This window comes from Mugil cephalus, chromosome 10 (genome assembly GCF_022458985.1).
Source record: "Mugil cephalus isolate CIBA_MC_2020 chromosome 10, CIBA_Mcephalus_1.1, whole genome shotgun sequence".
Classification (NCBI taxonomy): domain Eukaryota; kingdom Metazoa; phylum Chordata; class Actinopteri; order Mugiliformes; family Mugilidae; genus Mugil; species Mugil cephalus.
In genome coordinates, this window is record NC_061779.1 from 7,173,627 (window position 1) to 7,193,816 (window position 20,190).

Sequence of the window (20,190 nt, forward strand, 5' to 3'; positions counted from 1 at the left end):
AATCAATGAAATATGAAATAAATTGTTATACAATCAACATGTGGCATTAGCAGAAAGAGATATTAAAGTAGTCCAGGAGTAGTTTAATATTTTTGCTTTTGTGTGTTTTTAACACTAGTTGTACATTGGAGCAGTGCTTTATCCAAAATCCTCTTTGTACTGTGCATGCGCAGTTGCAGAAGTATGTGTTAAGTTTACTTTTTTTTTTAATCAAACCTCCCCTTGTACGTCGTGTAATCCTTTTGCACGTATGATTCTTATGTAGTTTACTGAATTTGATTTGATGTTCTGTCCTCTCCAGCAGCAATTTCACCCTGTCCCCCCTCTCCATGCTGTTGGTAATAAGCATTTGTTCACAGTCTAAATGTGTCTACACCACTCTGGGTTCAGGCTAAATTATCGTACAAACCAGACGGTTGTTGGAGCCTACATGCATGGGTAAGCCTGTTTATGGCTGCTAATCTTCGTGGTGCCTTTCCCCCTCAAAATATAACGTAAAGGCAACGCATTTGTCAAATAATTAAACAAGAGAGTACAAGATAAAGTGTGTACATGTAAAATATGTGTTGTGCTTCATACACTGGTCACACTTGGTATGCATGTGTTTGCGAGCCGTTAATGTCAGTGCTTCTTTTCATACAGACTTTGTCATGTGTTCCTAGCTATCTAGGCCTGCTGTCATTTGCTGGGATTACTTTTAGTTTCTATGAAATGTTATATTTAATGTTTGCAGTTATAGCACTAATGTAATTTAATATTTTAAACCAGGTTTATTGAAAGTCACTAAATCTGCACTTTATGTGAAGTTGAATTTAATTTTGACCAAATGTGCACATGCCACAACCATAAACTACCTTCAAAATGGGACATTATTACAGTCACATCTCCATTTGATATTAGCATTAGACATGCCAAATGGTAGACGTGAGAGAGGGAGAGGGAAATGTCAGGAAGGTGCATAGATGTTTTAACCATTAGACGCTCTGTTTTCTTTCCCGCGAGGAGATGCTCCATTAGTTCCGCTGCATTTTGCCCCATGCTCATTATCATTTTAATGAGTAGTGTAAATCAACTGTAAAACAAAAGAGGCTGATCAGCTGCAAGGAAAGGACCATCGGTTTTGTCCTTATAAAGTTAATTTGCTGTTTGCGTATTGTTGTCTTCAATGAGGCAAACAGGATGACGAATCTATTAATTTAGCATCACTTTGCTTCTTTGTATTTTACCGTCTTACTTAATCAGTAGCATACACCAAATTATTTGAATATTATGTGGACATGTGACGGATAAAGCAAATGCGTGTGATTGGTTGATGCATCACTGCGTAAGTGGAGCGAGACAAAAAGTTGAAGTCAGCTCGTTTGCACCTCTTGTTGCTTCATATAGGCAGCTTCCATTGAAAATGTGCAGAATCTTGTCATTTTTCCATTAATCCCTTCGACTATGGCTGTCCACAATAATCTCACAATGAATCAGAAACAGTTTTACATGTTTCAACCTAAATTAAGTTGTGGCAGTTATGCATCATATCCTTGCCACCAACAACGGACAAGGGTGCAAATACAAGCAACATTTTACAAAAACAATGTCAGCCCAAGACTGGACAACATTGTGTTCTCACCATAGACTGTAGAAACAATTAGTATCCCAGGGATACGACAACCTCATCATAATTATTTATTTCTTCTTTCCTACTCTTAATTTGAGGACTGGTTGTCGATGGCAAATGTCAGTAATCATGATGTCACATGCTGTTTCTATAGAGTCGAATAACTAACTAAAACAAAACTTCTCAAACAAATGGACACTTGAACATACACCAGTATAGTATTAACCAGCTAAAATTACTTAGAGCTTAGACTTATATTGCAGCCAGTCACATGCTTTGGTTTCACTTTTGAGGGGCTGTCATGGCGTCCATTTTTAGTACAGTCTATGTTTCTCACAAATAATGAAACAGTTGCTTTTATGCTGAACCACAAGGACTACTCGTTCTTCACACAGAAAACTAATGAGAAATTTATTAAGGTAAATGATAAAGATTTCAATCAACGAGTAGAAGTTACAATGCCATTGATATTCATAAAATCTAATCCTCATCCATAATATTTGCACACACACACACACACACAAAGAAGTAACAATGACCCCTACTGACACAGTGCTGGCATCCATTCACAGAAAAGAATGATTGTAGCCCTGCTGGAGATGGGCAGTTTCAATGAAAGAATGTAAGTTTAGCAGGGTCTCGTCACAGCTGTGGCGTGGGAGGGTCAGCCAGTGGCATTTCAGCACTGCAGTATAGTGGATATGTGATAGAAAGTCTGAAGGAAGTCATTCCTATTTTTAACATCAGTACCTGCAAATGATGTGCAACTGATTGAATGCATCACTGTGTGATGATTACTCCTGTTCTAGCATTAAAGTGTAAATTATGCTCGGGAAATGGCTCTCGGAGGAGTTATCGCCTATTCTGCATCAGGCATTACTGTGGACTAAATTAAAGCTCTGTGAGGTAATGGATTCTGTTTTTATGTCTCTGCTAAAACCCCCATAAGACCTTCACAGGAAAAACAGTGAATGTAAAACAATATATATATTTATATATTATTTTTTCGACAGTGCTGAGTAATGTTGCAGAAATATGAACTTTTGACTCAAGCCCTATGGTGATGCCTTGAATCCATATGTGAATCTTAAGAAACTCCAGAAGTAAACTAGTATCTGTTTTTTTTTTTTTTTTTGTTTTTTTTTTTTTTATGGTTTTAAGTTTCCCCCAAAACTATACCGTTTTCTATGGGTGAGTGATCCATTTCCCAATTATTGGCAGAGATGCAGAGATTTGGTTTTTCATTTCATTAAATTTTTTTAATACTACCATTTTCAGAAATACAAAACATTCATCTCACAACAAGATCCGCTGGCCTTCACATAATATCACTGGTTTAAAGGTATGGAAACACCAAACCAAACCCAACAACTTTGATGTCGTGGCATGTTGTCTGTGTCTGAGCCAGATAGTTGCACTTGAACACACTGCAAACTGGTGCCGTATTCATAAGTGTATTTGAATGCAGATGAGTTAACAATGTTCAAGAAGGAAAGCTGTTTGTGTGTGCACTGAACTTCGTAATTTACTTTCATCGCTTTGGTTTCTCTTCTCGTAAAGTGCCCCAGCTCAGGCTCATGTCGAATCATATTGTATTTTTTGTTTAATCACTAGGTCCAGCAGTGTGTAGTTTAATAAGAAGTAGTTAGAGATTGTCCTTTTGTTCCACGATTCCTCAAATGTGGGAACTGCTGAGTTCAGTGCCCAGGTGAGTTGGGTTTTACTGCTGAGTCCAGATCCACAAAATGCACCTTGTTCTTATTATAGTACCGCTTCAGCAGCCATTTTAATTCGTTTTTGTAAGTTGCTATAATGATCTGTTTAATTGTTTCGCTCTGCCTGGCTGTATTCCTTATTCACCCATATTTAGTCGCACTCCTCCCTACCCATAAAGTTGCAGACTACTCTGTATAATAAAGTAATAAAAGAGTGCACCATCTATATGCACAAAATAGTTGCAAGTTGAAATATGTATCAAATATTGATTCCCACATTCTCCTCGTTTTCATATGGGTGCAATCACGCACTATTAGGTACTCATGCACATAAACAGTGACACGTAACTCATTTGAATTCCTCCAGCAGAAAGATGTCTGATGTGTTTAATTGGCCACTGGGGAGACTTTCCCCTTGTTTTCTGTCTCTGTCTTTCTTTCAACATCTTCCTCTCGCTCTCGCTCCCTCTGAGGCTCTCAAGTCCTCACACATCCAGCATCTCTGTCCGTCTGCCATTCAAAGCCACCGAAAACAATAATTGATGATTTCGGGCTCACCGCCCACTTGTAGAGCTGGTGAGGAGACAATGCATTTAATACAAAATGAGTTGGTGTGTCACACTGATTTCCTTTGGTTTCCCTGTTTGATTCTGTTTTGTTGGAACTCCTCAAATATTTTCTCTGCAGAAAAGGTTTTGTATTCTTGACCCAACATTTATTTACATATACACTGATCAGCCACAACATTATGACCACTGAAAGGAGAAGTGGAAAACATTGGCCGTCTTGTGACAATAAAAGATGGGAAAGTTTTGGATATGGCATTCAGTGTTACTTAGACATGTATCATCCACCTAGACCAGACCAGGTACCCACACCCCATAGCAATGACACTCCAGCAGGATGCAGCCTGACGCACACACAAAAATGGTTAGGAACAACTAAAAAAACGTGAGAAACACCAGCCATCGACTAAATCGCCTTCACCACAGACCTAACAACTTCTTTGCCAGGTTCGACACCGTCGACGATGCTCAGGGACCTTCCAGCACCTGAGCAACCTTACCCTCTCACAGAGACGGATGTTAACCATCAACGCAGGAGCTGTAAAAGTGGAAAAGCCCCCGGCCCCGACCAAATCCCCCGGAGGCTGCTGAAGACCTGCGCCTTGGAGCTTGTACCTGTCATCTTCCACTTCCTCACTGAAGCATTGCTGACTGACATCCCCACCCTCTGGAAACAAATCAACCATCATCCCCGTTCCTAAGAAACCCCGACCCTCTGAACCAAACCATTACAGACCGGTTGTACTCACCTCCATACTCAAGGCCAAATGCCTTAAGAAACTGTTACTGACCGCCATCCTCCAGGCTGTCAGCCCTCAGCTGGACCCACATCAGTTCATGTGCAAGATGTGCCTGGAAAGGGAGGATACATTAGGATCAACTTGGCCTTCATCACCGTCTAATGACACCTGGTAATCAGTAAACTCACCAACCTCCACATCTCATCTCCCCTCTGTTTTAGATACAATTTCTTCGCTGTCAAAGTGGGAGACACCACATCCCTCCTTGAATACCAGTGCCCTGAATCCATTCCTGTACATCCTCTACACCACTGACTGTCACAAGGTATTTAAACTACTCATGACACTGCCATACCAGGACTCAGAGCCTACCAAAAATCCATCAGCCACCTGGACAACTGTCTCCTTCTCAACGTCACCAAAACAAAAGAACTGATAATTGACACCCGCAGGACCACACGTCCCCACACTCATCCACAGCTAGCCACTTTCAAATACCTCGGCTTTAACCATCACACCTCAGACATTCACAAACGCAGCCAGCAAAGGTCCCTCTCTGTCAAGCCCCAACTTCTACTCCTTCTGTACCGCAGCATTATCGAACCAATCATCATGTACTGTGCCACCTGTTAAAGCACCATGCTCCCCATCACGGATAGAAACAAGCTACTTAAAATCACCCACACATGCTCCAAAGTAATCGGCCTCCCCAGTCCCAATCTACCAGCTCTAGTTGACACAGCCATCACCCAGAAAGCACTGACAATCCACTCCCATGTTTCACACTTCTCCCCTCCGGTATCAGGTACAGACAAATCACATGAAAAAGACATGGTTCACCAAAAAGCTTAATCCCCACAGCCATATCTGCCCTGAAAAACCTCAACAGGAGATAGAGGGTTCTTCCTTTCCGTCGTCATGTCTCTCATGTTACCGTTGTGATATTTTTGATTTATGTTGGGTGTTATATGTGCTTATATGTTACCCCCCTGGGGAAAATAAAGTATGAATCAGAATCTGAATCTGAGAACAAGGTGCTGACTTGGCCTTCAATTTCACTAGACCTGAAGTATTTGTGGGATGATCCACAGAGGCCCCCCTCCTCAATCTACAGCACCCAAAGGCCCCCAGTAACGATATTCTGTTGCCAGACACCACCTCAGAAGGTCCATGCCCATTCTCAGATGAGTCACAACTGTTTTGGAGGCAAAGGGAGACCTACATAATAATAGGAAGGTGGTCATAATGTTGTGCCTGAATGGTGTATTATATCAATAATTCATATAATTAATTTTGTCTCATGTTTGCCAATACAGATAACTGTATATATGCAGATGCTTCTTGTGCTTAGCTCAACATTCTGCTGCATAAAACCAACCACCTAACAGCCTGTGACGGTGACATGCCCTGTTGGTGATGCCAAGGATAGTTCCAGGAATCCTTTTCCCTTGACCCCCCATTATATACAGAAATGTCATTGACAGTGTCTCTGCTGTATGTCCTCAGCATTTTTTAGTTTGCTTCCAACTTGCTGAGTCTGTGGACCTTTTTTGTTGTTCCTCAGAATGCAAATTCCCATCTGGCCTGATTATCTCTGTGACTCTTTGTCAGATTGTAAGACCTCTCGGGGAAACTGGTGCTTTCATCTCCAAAGCTAAATCTGCTTCTCCCGACCATGTTAACCCGAGTGGAAATGCACTTTGTGTAGCTGAACTTAATTATAAATTATAAGTCTAAAATGGATAAAATAATGGAACAGACTTGTGATTCAGTAATACATATGGATGTACTGTATGTGATATTATCATACAACCTGCAAAAATCTACTAGACATGACACCTGCTGCTATGACACTCCCAAATACAGTCTAATTCATAACATCTGTTTTTTGCAAAGTCATACTGTTCAGTTTACAGTTAAGACAGTGCAAAGTAGGTGGTAATTCAGGATAGAGTTTGTGGTGCACACACAAAAGCGTTTTTTGTGGGTACAACGCAACACAATTAAATCTTACTACAAATCACAGCCTTCAAAATGAAGACACAGTTGAATCAACAGCTCTCAGTTATTTAAACAAGCACTAAATACCATAACTTTCAATGAAGCTAAGATGTAGTGCGGGACTGTTATATGACAACACAATGGCAAGTAAGAATTTTTGAAACATTTCTCAAAATAATATGAAAGCAAAAACACAATTCAATCCACCTAGGCCTGAGAAATTGGACAAATGAACCTGTTATCATGACTGGAATTCATTATGGTTGTTTTTCTGAAATGATTTGTGTTAATTTATTGCTGTGGTCTGCCTACTTGAGAATTCTACTAGTCTACAATCACTAAAGCGCCATTCAAAGCATGCACTGATAGAATAGCTGTGGTTGTTGTCCTTTTCTTCTTTCTTTCTTTCTCAAATAGGGCAGTGACTAAAAGACATTGAAGACAATTTTAGTGGTTGGTGTCCAATCAGGTTCAGTTGCAGTTTGTACATAAATCATATCTCAGAACTACACAGTATCAAAAACTGTATTCTTCATCTGCCATCATCTGATTTTGAAGTAGATCCACAAAATTTTTGGAAGATGAAGTGAAGGCACATATATTGTCTGTATCTGTTTTCCTTTTACTCGGCTGGATTGAATATCGTTAGATGTTTATCAACTAAATTGGACACTGGACAAAAGTGTTGTGCGTCTGGTTTCACAGTGTACATTTTATTTTTCAGGTCAGGAGATATTATTCTGAAGTGATCCTTTGCTATTAGACTCATCTAATTATAGTGATGCTGACCAGCAGAAGACTGCACTCAGACCTGCAAATTATTCAGAATGTGGCTGCGATGGTCTTGGCAAGGACAAAAATATAAGAGAGAGAGCATATAAGACATGTGATTTCATATTTACAAAATATTTCAGGGCGTGTGGATACTAGACTTATCAAGTTGGAACAGGATTTGTGAAGCTGTATCTCCAATTACATTTTATGGACTAGATTTTTTTTTTTTTTTTTTTACAGTAATTTTGTGTAATCAGAGTGTGTATGGCACAATTAACTGAAGGCACGAGTGAAAGAATAATCTCCCTCCGAAGGTTTATAGATAGTGGGTTTCCATGGCTACAGCCCAGTTGTGGAGTGAGGCTTTCAGCTTGCAGTTTATAAAAATGGAGACAGTTGAATTTGGTGATAAGTAACACATTATCCTCCTTTCAAATTTGCTGCTCTTTGACTGCGTCTGAGATTATTTTCTCATCTTGCTTTTCCGTGTTTTCATTTTCTCCTGTTACTGTGTTGTTCAAGGCAGGTCCTGGTGCTTCTTTATTTTCCAGACTGCGAGTACAGTCAGTGTTTAGGACAATTCTAGAACAGTCTTCTGGATGAATGTTGTCAAAATTAGATCACAAATAAATGCATTGACACACTTATATAAAGATAACCAAAGTGTTTAGATTCAAATATATATATTCTTTGGTTCTAAATAAAAATGGTAGGTGACTTAGTAGGAAACGTTCTCTGTGAGGTGGGTTCGCCTTTTCTTAGATGTATGCAAGGGGAGATATTTTTCTCGTACTCTGTCTGTCATCACGATGTCCCATCGCGTTTCTACAGTGTCAAATAACTAACTATTATGAAAATTTTCAGAAAAATCAACACTTGAGCAGCTACCTAAAATGACAGAAACCATCCTTGAAAAAAATGTACTGTAGTCTCCTATAAGTTATACTGTAGCCAACCACCAGGGGGAGCTCTGTACGCAACGGCTTCAGTTTTTAGGAGCTCTCCCGACATTCATATTTTATACAGTCTATTTTCGCACAGACCTGAAAGGAGACAGTGAATATATTCTCAACATTGTATTTAGATTTTTTTCTTGAAATTTGTACTTTTTTTCTCAAAATTCCGACTTCATTCGCAACGTTGTATTTTGACTTTATTCTCAAAAATTTTACTTTTTTCTCAAAATTTCGACTTTATTGTCGAAGAAAAAAAATTCTACCTCTACCATTTTTGCTTTTAATACTCTTCCGTGATCTCCATGCCAAATTCTTCAAATCAAAATGTTTTCACGTTGGAAAACAAAACAGTTTTGGTCTCTTGGTCTCGCATAGCTTTTTTTTATATAACTCACCAGTTTAAATTGTATCAAGAGATAAAGTTATATTGAATTAAGAGTGTTGTGATTTTGAGTGACAGGTTGGTGTCCTCCCAGTGGATTCCAGCTTTGCTACGTCAGCGGCAGATGGGGCTTCACGCTGAGGTTATACTGGAAATTATGGGTGATGTCACAAAAGAACGGCCATCTTTATATACTCTCAGGGATAAAATTCAAACAGACCAAACACATAAAATGAGTATAAATGCAGACCGTAGTGAAGAAGAGAGGAATAGTGCAACTCTTCGTTCACATTTTATGGTAATAGTGGCATCTCTTGTATGAAATTGCGTTGCTATTACCAACACAATCAGGAGGATACAAACAAGAAGTTGAGGGAGGAAGGGCTGTAGAGAGAGAGACAAAGCAGGAGCGAGGTGCAGCAGGGGTAATTAGACACCTGTAACAACCAAAATGGCTGCATTTTATTGTGTCTGACTCCCGCCATTTGCAGCTGAGGTTGAAACAAAAAGCGAGGGGGAGTGATGGAGTGGAATGGAAATAAAAAAATAAAGAGCTGAAAAATGATGCAAATCTGTTTTAACCTCGATAAGGTGATCTGCTAATGATGCCTGTCTCCACTCTGAGCATGAAAATCAGAAAAAGAGCAAGATGGGAGAGATGAAGACGGTGTGTCTGGTGAGGGACGTGACACGCTTGATGAAGGCTGCACCTGTAATGAAGGCATCAATCTTTTATTGTCATAAACGCTCTCTTAACTACCATCGTAATTGGAGAATAGATGGGGACGAATGAGAGAGCTGGGAAATAATAAGTAACAAATGGTAACCGAACAGGAAAGAAGTGGATGTTTGGGGAGCAGAATATGAGTGGGTGATTGGGAAAAGTAATTGAAAATGTTCGACATGGCATTAACAGATGCTAATAACAGATGTTTCCACTGCGCGATTCTGCTGACGCTCAGTTTCAAACTGAGATGATGAGAGGGAAAAGAGGTAGTAGATGGGTTTGAAAGGAAGACACACATCAACTGGGAACATGATAGATTAATGACTGGCTGGCAACAATGTGCTCAGTGACAGCAACAGTTAAGGCAAGTAATTAATGATGGTGATTAAACACTAATTCAGTGGTGTACTATAAATGCATGCATGAAGATCTGGAGGCTTAAGCAGAAGAAGCTGGTCACTCCTGTCATGTTTCTCCAAGAATTCAGGGGATGTTGAAGTTTCGTCAGTAAATGCAGCACCATAAAGTGTACCTTGCTTTTACGTACTCCTTTACCTCAAGATTGGAGCTGGTCCAAGAATACACAGAACAGACGGCAGGAATGCACCTTCCCATTACAGCTAATACAACGCTTCACTGCAGTTTCAAATGGGAGAGCTCACTAGGGGGATAACTCCACCGTAGATAAACAGACAAGCCCACTTTCATTCTTTAAGAGTCAACAGTTCATATTTTGTTGCCTTGAGCCTTTGTTGTCTGCGGCCTGGCCCAGCTTACACTATACAGCACTTTGCCGATGATTTTTGTTGGTTTGAATCTTCAAGTTCCACTTTTCTGTATATATACCTGCACATATAGATACAAACACAGCATAAGGGGAATCTAACCATGTAGGATGTTTCACATGTAAGGGTTTCTACAGTTAATTTAGAAGACTTACCTTCATTATGAGACAGAAATGAGACAAAATGTTTACACCTATCAGCCACAACAATCTGACCACTGACAGCAGTAGTAAATAACATTGACCGTCTTGTGGAAATTCAGTGTTCTGCTGAGAAACTTTTTTAACTGACTTTCGTGTAGATTGCTTAGACATGTACCACCCACCTAGAACAGACCATTCACCTCCACCCCATAGCAAATGGTTTAAGAACAACTTAAAATACACACAACAAAAGGTATTTTTAAATAGTGATGTCGGTGTCCTGTCTGTGGCCCATTAATTCCATCTGAAGCTGTGAAAAGTGCTTCACCTCCTAAAACAGGGGTCTTCAATGTTTTTCAGACATTCAATCATTTTGCATTCAACATTAAGCTGTCCTTCTCCCTTTACTAAAAAATGTTGGATTCTTGTTAATGTGTGTTTAAAGAAATTTGTGGGGGTGAATTAAAAAAAAATATATGTATATACAAAAAATGTCTAATCAACCAAAGATTTTGTGACCTCCCCTGCAGTATCTCCATGAACCTTAGGTGGGGCCCTCTGTTGAAGACCTATGTCCTAAAACATCAGGGCATTGTAGCTTTCACAACCAGAAGGGAACAATAAAGTTTATGCAGATGAATGCACTTTTTGTACCAGTTATTATTGTGATCTGTAAAATTGTCTGTCCATTTATGAGCATAACCAGTGGCGTTCCTGCTATTTAGACACAGTCGGGCTAATGAGCTAACGTTAGCATGTTCAGTTCAACAGTTTCGGAAGCAGTTTGCGTTGCCATCCCCTCGGCACAGTCAGACTGGCCTCATACAAATGAATGAGATGGCTGCACTGCATTCTTTTTCACACAGGGCTTAGGCTGATCTGAATGGAGTCTTTGTCTCCATGAATAACAATAACACGCTATAGCAAATGATCTATATCGAGCTTTGACAGCGCTGGCAGCACCTTTTAGGAGTTTCAAGGGATTTGTCTGCTGGAGTAAAATATGGAATATCTTGTCCTTTAGATGTTATTGAACAAAATCTGCATTAATATATTCAACAGTCTGTGGATGCTTCTCTGAAAGGAATTCTTTGTGAGTAGAGTGTATGACAGCAATTAGGAAAGCACAACCCTATTTACATTTTCTTTTTTATCATGTTTTCATTCGGGCTGTAGGCCTTGAGCTGGAACTGTTGGTTTCCACAGGCAGGTTTTCACCGTAAATAATAATAATAACAGCCACGGTGGGACTGACGGTTCTTGCAGTTCATTTAAATGTGGAGTGAAACTGCTGCTAGGTCTGTCACATACAGCACACGCATTGTGGAGCACTCGGCCTGAGATTTGCACGATGAGCGTCTGCAAAGCCGCTTGAATGTGAATAGATTTGCACTTGAATTTGTCATTGTTTTGTTCAGTCATTAGACAGCCTCACCTACAGAGTGAATGAGGTGAGGTCGAACCAGACTGTGGGCGCCGTATAGCACGGTGCGAGAAGAGATTGAAATTTTCCGACACCTGTTAAGAGCTATTGTTACAGAGAGAGAGGCTGGCGGGAGGTATCGGGGTGATAATTGCTAGCAGCGAAAAAACAGATAATGGCATCAGACTTGCAGGAGTTTGACAGGACATTTAGTACGCCTAAAGCAGAAAATGTAGTGAGCGAAGGTAGGAGATGTGGCAAGGGGGAGGGGAGGGTGATTGACAGTTTAAAGTAGTGAGCTCCTGTTATAGTTGGACTGAAATCGATGCACCTGAAATGTTGCTATTCCAAAGGCAGAGCCGTGCACAAAAACTGGACAGAATACAAAACACAGAAGTCACACTGGAATCTGCTTTCCAGGTGCATATAAAAGTATTAAAACTTAGACAGGTGGTGTGTCTGGGCTGATGAAAAACATTGCTACACTTCAGCTGCAGTGTGTGCAAGTTGCCCCAAAGCATCGTTGCATTATAGATTAGCTGTGTTGTCTTGCATAGCAATGAGCTGTGATCACTGTGTCAGATGTGTTTGCATTTGTGCTGCGAAATCTCGATCGCATGAATCATTTAACAGACGATTTCATTGACAGCTGTGTGGACCGGAAAGGACTTTACAGAAAACAGTGGCAAATACAGTGGAAAAATTCACCAGCAGCTGCCATTGTCAACAGTCCGGTACATTTGTCCTTCCCTTTGTTATTAATGGGGAGTGAATACAGAAAGAAATATCTTACTTGCGTTGGGAGTGTTTCTTATTAAGGAGCAGAGGCGAGCTTCATGCTCAGTTGAAGAAATCACAAATTCAATAGAAAAGAAACAGTATCCAGTGGCGATTCATAGACCTAAAAAAAGCTTTTGACACAATATGCATGATATATTATTAAAGAAATTAGATGATATGGCACCAGGGGATAATCATTAGACTGGATAAGGACTTATTTATCAAACAGGAAGCAGTTTGTTCATCATGCTTTGACATTTCTTGTTGTGTCCCCCAGGGATCAGTGCTGGGACCCAAACTTTTTATACTACATGTTAACAACATGTGTTTTGTTATTTTTTTTGTTTTTTTGCTGATGACACAAATATTTTTTGTTCTGGCAGTGACTTACAACTCTTAACACAAATTGAATAAAACAGTTTAAAAATATATAGAGAGGATTTTTACAAAGTAGAGAAATGAAGAGGGTGTTTTACTAACGCTAGGTGCCGGGTGTTTACTGATATTTATTTTTTAAATGTTTGTTATTTTTGTATATATGTATGTATGCATATATGTATATCATGAATATATAATATAAAGATCATTATTATTATTATTATTATTATATTGACAGGAAGCAAAGAATATATTATTGATTTTTTTAAGAAGCGGTGGGATGACATACTTCCACTCCTTTTCAGACATGTAGAGCAAGGGTCTTCAAAGTTTTTCAGGCCAAGGGCCCCCAAATGGACCCCGTACCTACTATATATGTTTAATATTAAACTCGACTAGTGCTATTTACAAATATACATTATTATTGTCATTTTGCATTCAATATTAAGGTATCCCTTATCACGAAAATATGTTGGATTCATGGTAATGTGTGATTAAAGAAAATATACATTTATAAAAATGTCTAATTAATCGTAGGTTTTGCGACCCCCCTGCAGTTCATCGCGGACTCCCTAGGTGTCGTAGACCCCCTGTTGAAGACCTAAGATGCCGAGGATGGCAAATGTAGTTTATGTTAGCATTTAGTGTTATTGATATTCATTGTGTCCATTCTTGTATAATTATTTAGTTTGCTTTTTTTAACATGTTCAAAATAAACTAAACTTATTGTTCAACTTAAGTGATACAGGGAAGAAATGCTAGGAAGCATTATATCGAATTTGAAAAAACAAAGGGAAAATGTTAAGAAGAAAGAGGAAATAAGGGCTTAGTTTTACTATATCTTTGCAATTATTTGTTCAGTGTGGTTGCTCAGGCATTTCTGATCAGGCTTTTAAAAACAACTCAGGATGTTCTGTCAGAGAAGACATGGTTTATATAGCAAACGCTGAAATTAAACACAATAAGATACCAAAAAAAAAAAAAAAAAATACAAAAACAAAAGGAAGCAAAGTCTGTCCCAGAGTGTCCTAGTTGTCCAGGAATTGATTAGATGGGTCAAGGTTGGGGACTCTGTGGTTTGTGTTGCTGTAACAACCCTGCATCGTATGCTGGCTGCCATGGCAATGCATCAGAAATAGAGTAGTGGAAAATGATCGTTCATTGCTGGGTGGGTGTGTTGTCAGATTGATAGCGAGACAGACAGTGGAGCTAGACTGTCTTTCTATCTTTAAATTAGTAGTCACGTCCTAAATGGAGGTGACAGTAAGCGGCACACATAGCACATCAATAGTGGGACATTCAATCAGGGGTTGTGTCCATTCATCTGCTATGTTTCTCATTATGTCCTGAAGAGAATCACTGTTTTGTCCAATCAATACTCCAAAAATAAAAAGAAATCATTATAGAATAAGACAAAGTAAAGCAGCACAGCAGAGAGCTGAGAAGGAGGAGCAGCATTATTGTGCCTATTCTTCCTGTTTTTACCCCAGGGGGCCTCCTCCTCTAAATTTGTATTTTCCTTCTTTTAAATGGCTCATTTGAAAGTCCAGTCCAGTGTGTAATTATTACTTTTGTCTGCTTACAGCAAGAATCCAACCGAGAGTTTAAAAGACTCTGCAAAAATCCCCCACAGCGATTATTTAGCCACTAATCTTTTTTGTTGAGCCGACGACATTAGGGAGCTTTACTCATGCAGCTTGATAAATAAAGTAAAATTATGTTATTTCTTAAATTAATATGCTGAAATCAGAAGCACTATAAAACTTTATACTGTTTTTTAATATATATATATATATATATATATTTTCTTTTTTCTTTTCAAAACAGGCTGGTGTGAAATCTGGACGAGCAGGACTTAATTATTAAGTGTGTCTCTATTTCTCCCTACTTTGAAAATGTTGCTGTGACGCAAACTTTTGCAACCTCACTGCTTTTTCCTGAAGCTCCTTTTGGGTAAATATCTCCCACGGATGCATGATCATCCAGTACGAGCAGCAGCAGCAGCAGTAAGCACAGTGGAGAAAAAAAAAAACAAAAAAAAAACAAAAACAGGAGTGACATGATATTGTACAGGAGGTCTGTCTCTCTGCTTGGTATGCTGCCCCGGCTCTTTCAGTCTGTGTGCTGTCAGTCGACTTCAGCATTTCCAATTCGGCAGCGTAGTGACATTTTAAAATTTATTCCGTTGCAAACGACACAGACGCACACAAACAGGAGAGAGGGGAATTCTTTTTCCATATTCCACCTTGTCACCGGTGATGGCCGGTTCGAGACACAAATAGGCCGAGAAGGAAAAGAAGAAGAATGAGAAATGTGTACGGAAAGATGAACTGCAGAAAAAAAGAGGAAATGAAAATGGAAGGTTTAAGGTGCGCTGAGTGGAGGAGAGAGGAGGAAACATCAAAAGAATATTGTCAAAGAAGAAGATTAAAGACATCCGTGTGGTCGTTTAGGCTAATGGTAGTAAATGGCTCCATCTTTCTCTCGCTGTCTCTGCAGGTTTTCCACAGAGGAGGAAGCCAGACTCCTCGTCGGATACGGACGCACCGAAATCCCGGAATGACCCCCACGTGCACACGGACATTTGATTAGAGAATAAATAGTCAACTTTACTGGAAGCTGAGGTTTGTGCCTTAGGGGATTCAGACACACATAGAAAAAAAACATCAAAAGCACAAATACAAAAAGGAAAAAGTTGCGCATGCAGGTGAGCTAAGCAGGTGTTCACGGGCCGTCAAATGAACGCGGGCAGAGCTGACAGATGGCTTGAAGCGGGCGCTGCAGGGGTCCTACCCTCGGATTACAGTTTAGCAAAGGAGAGCTAAGCAGCAGTCACCTTAAGCTCAACAGCCCCACGAAACGCAGTCTGTCAGGCCAATAGGAGACGCAAAAAAAAAAAAAAAAAAACGCACTCACAGGCTGCCACAGCTGTAGAACACAATTAAATTATTGCATCTGGCGGACGGTGTGCAAACCTGCTTAACACCGCGCAGATATTAAATGACGCGTGCACACACACACATGCGCGAGCGCTCTGGGTCGCGGGACAGATGCTACACCCTCCCTTCCTGCCTTCGTCCTCTCAAAGCCAGCTGGAGAGAAGATGAGATTTGGGGCTGATTGGTTTTGTCTTTTTTTTGTTTTTTTGTTTTTTTTCCGCATGTCACCCCATGCCTTCACACTTTCTCGGTGCAGCCTCGTCTGAGGATAAACCGCCGGTGTAAAAGCCACTAATCAGATACATATCAACCAATCTTCTCATGATGCTTTAACTGTTTTTCTTTTTTAACGGCTGTTTTTGTTTTTCTGAGATGAGCAATGAAAGGACTTAGTCACTTTTGGACTGTGAATTATGGATGCGATTTGGCTAAAAAAAAACAAAAAAACCTGACCTGCAATCATCTGCTTTAGATTTTTTTTTCTTTTTAATCTTTAAACTTTTTATCCCAACTTTTTAAAACTTTGTGTTGAAGAAAGCACGCAAAACAGAGGAGCGCCTCGAGATCAGCATGACTTCTTTTCTGCGAGTAGCTCTCGGCGCCTCAGCTAAATAGTCAGAGACAGACAATGGAGTGAAAAGGGAGACCTTGAGACGGAGAGGGACTGGGTGAGGTGAATCTCGACTGACAAAAGAGGTGAAAAAAAATAAGAAAAGACTGCAGATTACGGAGGAGCTGGGTAGAGGAGGAGAAAAAGAGGAGAAGAAGAAGACGGGTTTTTTTTTGTTGTTTGTTTTTAAGAAGCCACGATGGAACACACTTCTGGCCAGACCTCCTCCCTCCTACTGCTCCTCCTCTCGTCTTCCCTCCCTCTCTCTGCTGCTCTCCACTAGTCTGCAAGCTTTCCTCAGCTACGTCGTTTCAGTGCAAAGAGAGAGAGAGAGAGAGAGAGAGAGAGAGAGAGAGAGAGAGAGGAGGAGACGGCAAAAAGGAGAGGAAGCCGAGGCGAGCTGAGCATTCACACAGATGGCAGAGAGGACGAGAAAGACCTGCTGCTGCCGCTGCTGCTGCTGCTGCATCCGTCCGCTGGATTTCGCCGGAGATGGACACCGCAGTTAGTCAAATAAACAGAGGGAGAGGGAAGTGAGAGGTGGACGTATATGCGGAGGGACGGCAGATTACAAGGGACGGAAAGTTAGAAAGTGTAAAAAAAAAAAAAAAAAAAAAGAGGAGGCAAGGATGAACAAAGGATAGAAAGCTGAGACTGTGCTTCAGCCTGAAGGAGAGATCTCCTCATATCGAAGGAAGCGGAGGATTTCTGAAGCGGTCAGGCTACAGCTGTGTGTTATTCAGCTGCGACCCCTCTGTGTGTGTGTGTGCGCACGTGTGTGTGTGTGCGCACGTGTGTGTGTGTGTGTGTGTGTTTTGTTTCTGTGTGTCAGCACAGGGAGGGAGGGAGGGAGGGAGGGTAGGAGGGAGAAAATCCAGCGGGAGGAAAGAGAAAGAGCGAGAGCGCACAGCTTGACTGTGAGACAAATTGACTCTGACACACTGTCTTCCATCATTGTGTGTGTGTGTGTGTGTGTGTTTATTTATTTATTTGTGTTACTGCTAGTGTGACACAGAGTGTGTGTCTGTGGTCCGGGGTGACAGTCAGGTGGCTGTTCCAGTCACGCTGACCAGGCCTTGGTGGTCGTTGCGTAGAGGTAGAGGGGGTAGAGGTGGTGGTGGTGGTGGGCTGGGGACAGTGGCAGGCCCAGGGGTGGGGGCATGGCCATGGGGGGGCCGCATCCCGTCCTCCACCCTGCACCGGGACAGGCGCTGGGGCTGGGGTTCCTGGGGCGGGGGTCCATCCAGGGGAGCTCCCAGACTCTCCGAGCTCAGGCCCTGGATGAGCGGAGGCTTGGTTGTAGGTGGAGGTAGTAACGGGGGAGGAGGAGGAGGAGGAGGGGGAGGTGGGGGAGGAGGGGGGGAGAAAGGAGGCAGCAGGGTGCGATGTTCCCGCAGGATCTGGGTTCTCCTCGGCTCCCTGGTGCTCGTCTTCCTCACCTCGCTCTTCGTGTCGGTCTCGCTGCGCGGGGGGGTCAGCTTCAACTACCTGGAGCCGCCCGGGTGGGAGGAGTCGCGGCGGGTGAAGCTGGTGCCCAGCTACGTGGGCGCGCACCAGCTGTCACACCCCGACACCCAGCAACAGAAGACATGCGCCTGCCCGCGCTGCGTCGGAGACCCCGGCGTTTCTGATTGGTTCGACGAGAACTACGACCCGGATATCTCACCGGTCTGGACCAGAGACAACATCCAGCTGCCCTCTGATGTCTACTACTGGTGGGTGGTAAGTATGCTTCAACTTTACCCCTGTGGTTCTGGAGTAGTAGTAGAATCTAAAAAGGGGGGAGGGGAGCTGCTGGTTCTGGGTATTTTTTACATCCGATGACGTTACAGGCCTTTTTTGTTCAGTTACTTCATAGTTTGGGTTTGTTTGGGTCTTCACCTCTAGCAGCCGTTGCTAGCTGCAGAAAATTCAAGTAAAAAGTTGCGACCCTAATCCAATCAGACATCCTTGTATGCATATCTCAAAGTCTGGCAAAAGCGTCTTCCTTTTTAAAGAGTCCTTACAAAACTGCACTACTAAGTCTTAGAACAGCAAGCAGTATAATCTAATATAGTTGGTCAGGGCTTCATCCTACAGCAAGATAATGAGCCAAATCTTTAGTCCAAGCTCTACCAGAACTACCTCAGGATAAAAACCAGATGGAAAGCTCGGGAACATGGAGTGGACGACCCAGTCTCTAGACTTCAACCCCATGGAGCTGGTTTGTGATGAACCAGAAAACAGAAAAGTGAAAGCAAAGCGCCCTACTATTTGATTTCTATTTCCGAAAGAAAGAATGTCGCAAGTGTGTTCACAGATCGGTAGTGTTCATCCATCACAGATATTAGATCAAAACAGCAAACGTCAAATTGCATCTGCTTGTTCGTGCTATCGCCACATGGGTCCAGAAACTACAACCCGCACAAGCCTCGACAATGAACTATATTTTGTTGCTGTGAATGAAACATTGTGTCAGAGTTACTAAATTAATCCAAAATTGAATTTTCATTTTTCCCTAACACCCAATTTTGGAATAAGAGATTTTTAAGCTAGCAACTTTTTGTCAAAGTACCATATGGCTCCTGCACGGTTCTCAATTAAGTGTGAAAACTAGAATCAGGAGTAAACACCTCCCTCTTTACATGTCTCGTTAAGTTTCTGCTTTCTGCTGTATCTGGAGCACCAGAAAAGTCTTTCTATTTGTACGTGTGTGGAGCGGAGGGGGGAAATCACTTACATGGAAGATATAAGTTTATTAGGACACCGACATAGGGGGAGTAATACATCATAATCGCATCCTCCACCTCCTCATCCTGCCTCATCTCTAAACCGAGCAATCCCTTCTTACAAGCACTACATGCTCGTCATTTATCTCTGCCAGTCGCGCGGCATCGGGAACAAACCGAGTTGGCCACCTAAGTAACGAGTAAAAAAAAACCAATGAAATGAATCTGTCTTCTTTGCGCGCCTTCTTAGCAAGCAGGACAGCAAGCGTTGTGTTGTCCTTTGGTGGGGCTAGGGGTCGGACTCCTGTTTCGAAGCTGCGTTCTCAGTCCGGCACTCTGAAAATGGCAGAAAACTGCAAACACAGGCCAACAGCTGCCAAGTCATTAGGTCACACTGCAACGGGGAGGGGACCAACTGGGAGAGGAAGGAAGGGAAGGAAGGAGAAAGGAATGAGAGAGCAAGGCACGGCGTAAAGCTGAGGAGAGGACACAGAGGGAGTAAGTAGAGGTGGGGGTGAGGTGGATAATAGGAAAATGGGGTTGGTGAAAAAGAAAGGAGTGAGGGATGATTTACAGATATATAATTAAAGGAGATAAAATACCAAGGTCAGAAGGGAAAAATAATCAAACAAGAGAACAAGAGAAGAAAGGTTCCTGTTCCCAAAAAGCATCTTAAGACTGAAATGAGTATGAAAAAAAGAAAAACAGAGCATCTTAAAGCTCATAAAACATCAGCCTCTAGACGGAGATACACACAGTACATCAGTCATATTCACAAGTACAGATTCACTTGGCTACCATTGCCATGTTTTCCTGATCTGTCAAACACGTCTGCTGTCTCTCCCGCTTACATCTGTTTCCGTGGAGTTTCACAAATCCCTGCAGCCGTCACACTCACAAAAAGGAGCCGTATGCATTTCATGTGTGGCACTGCGGCTGTTGCCATCTGTAATC

At 41.6% G+C, this 20,190-nt stretch overlaps 1 protein-coding gene across 1 annotated transcript in view; it reads left to right on the plus strand.

The window, feature by feature from the left end:
- The window catches only part of st3gal2 (ST3 beta-galactoside alpha-2,3-sialyltransferase 2), a 59,208-nt gene that overhangs the window by 19,648 nt on the left and 19,370 nt on the right, over positions 1 to 20,190 (plus strand). Inside the window, exon 2 of the mRNA XM_047596376.1 lies at positions 15,479 to 18,250. Coding sequence (XP_047452332.1) covers positions 17,810 to 18,250 — 441 coding nt within the window. The 5' untranslated portion in view covers positions 15,479 to 17,809. The remainder of the gene's footprint in view (positions 1 to 15,478; positions 18,251 to 20,190) is intronic.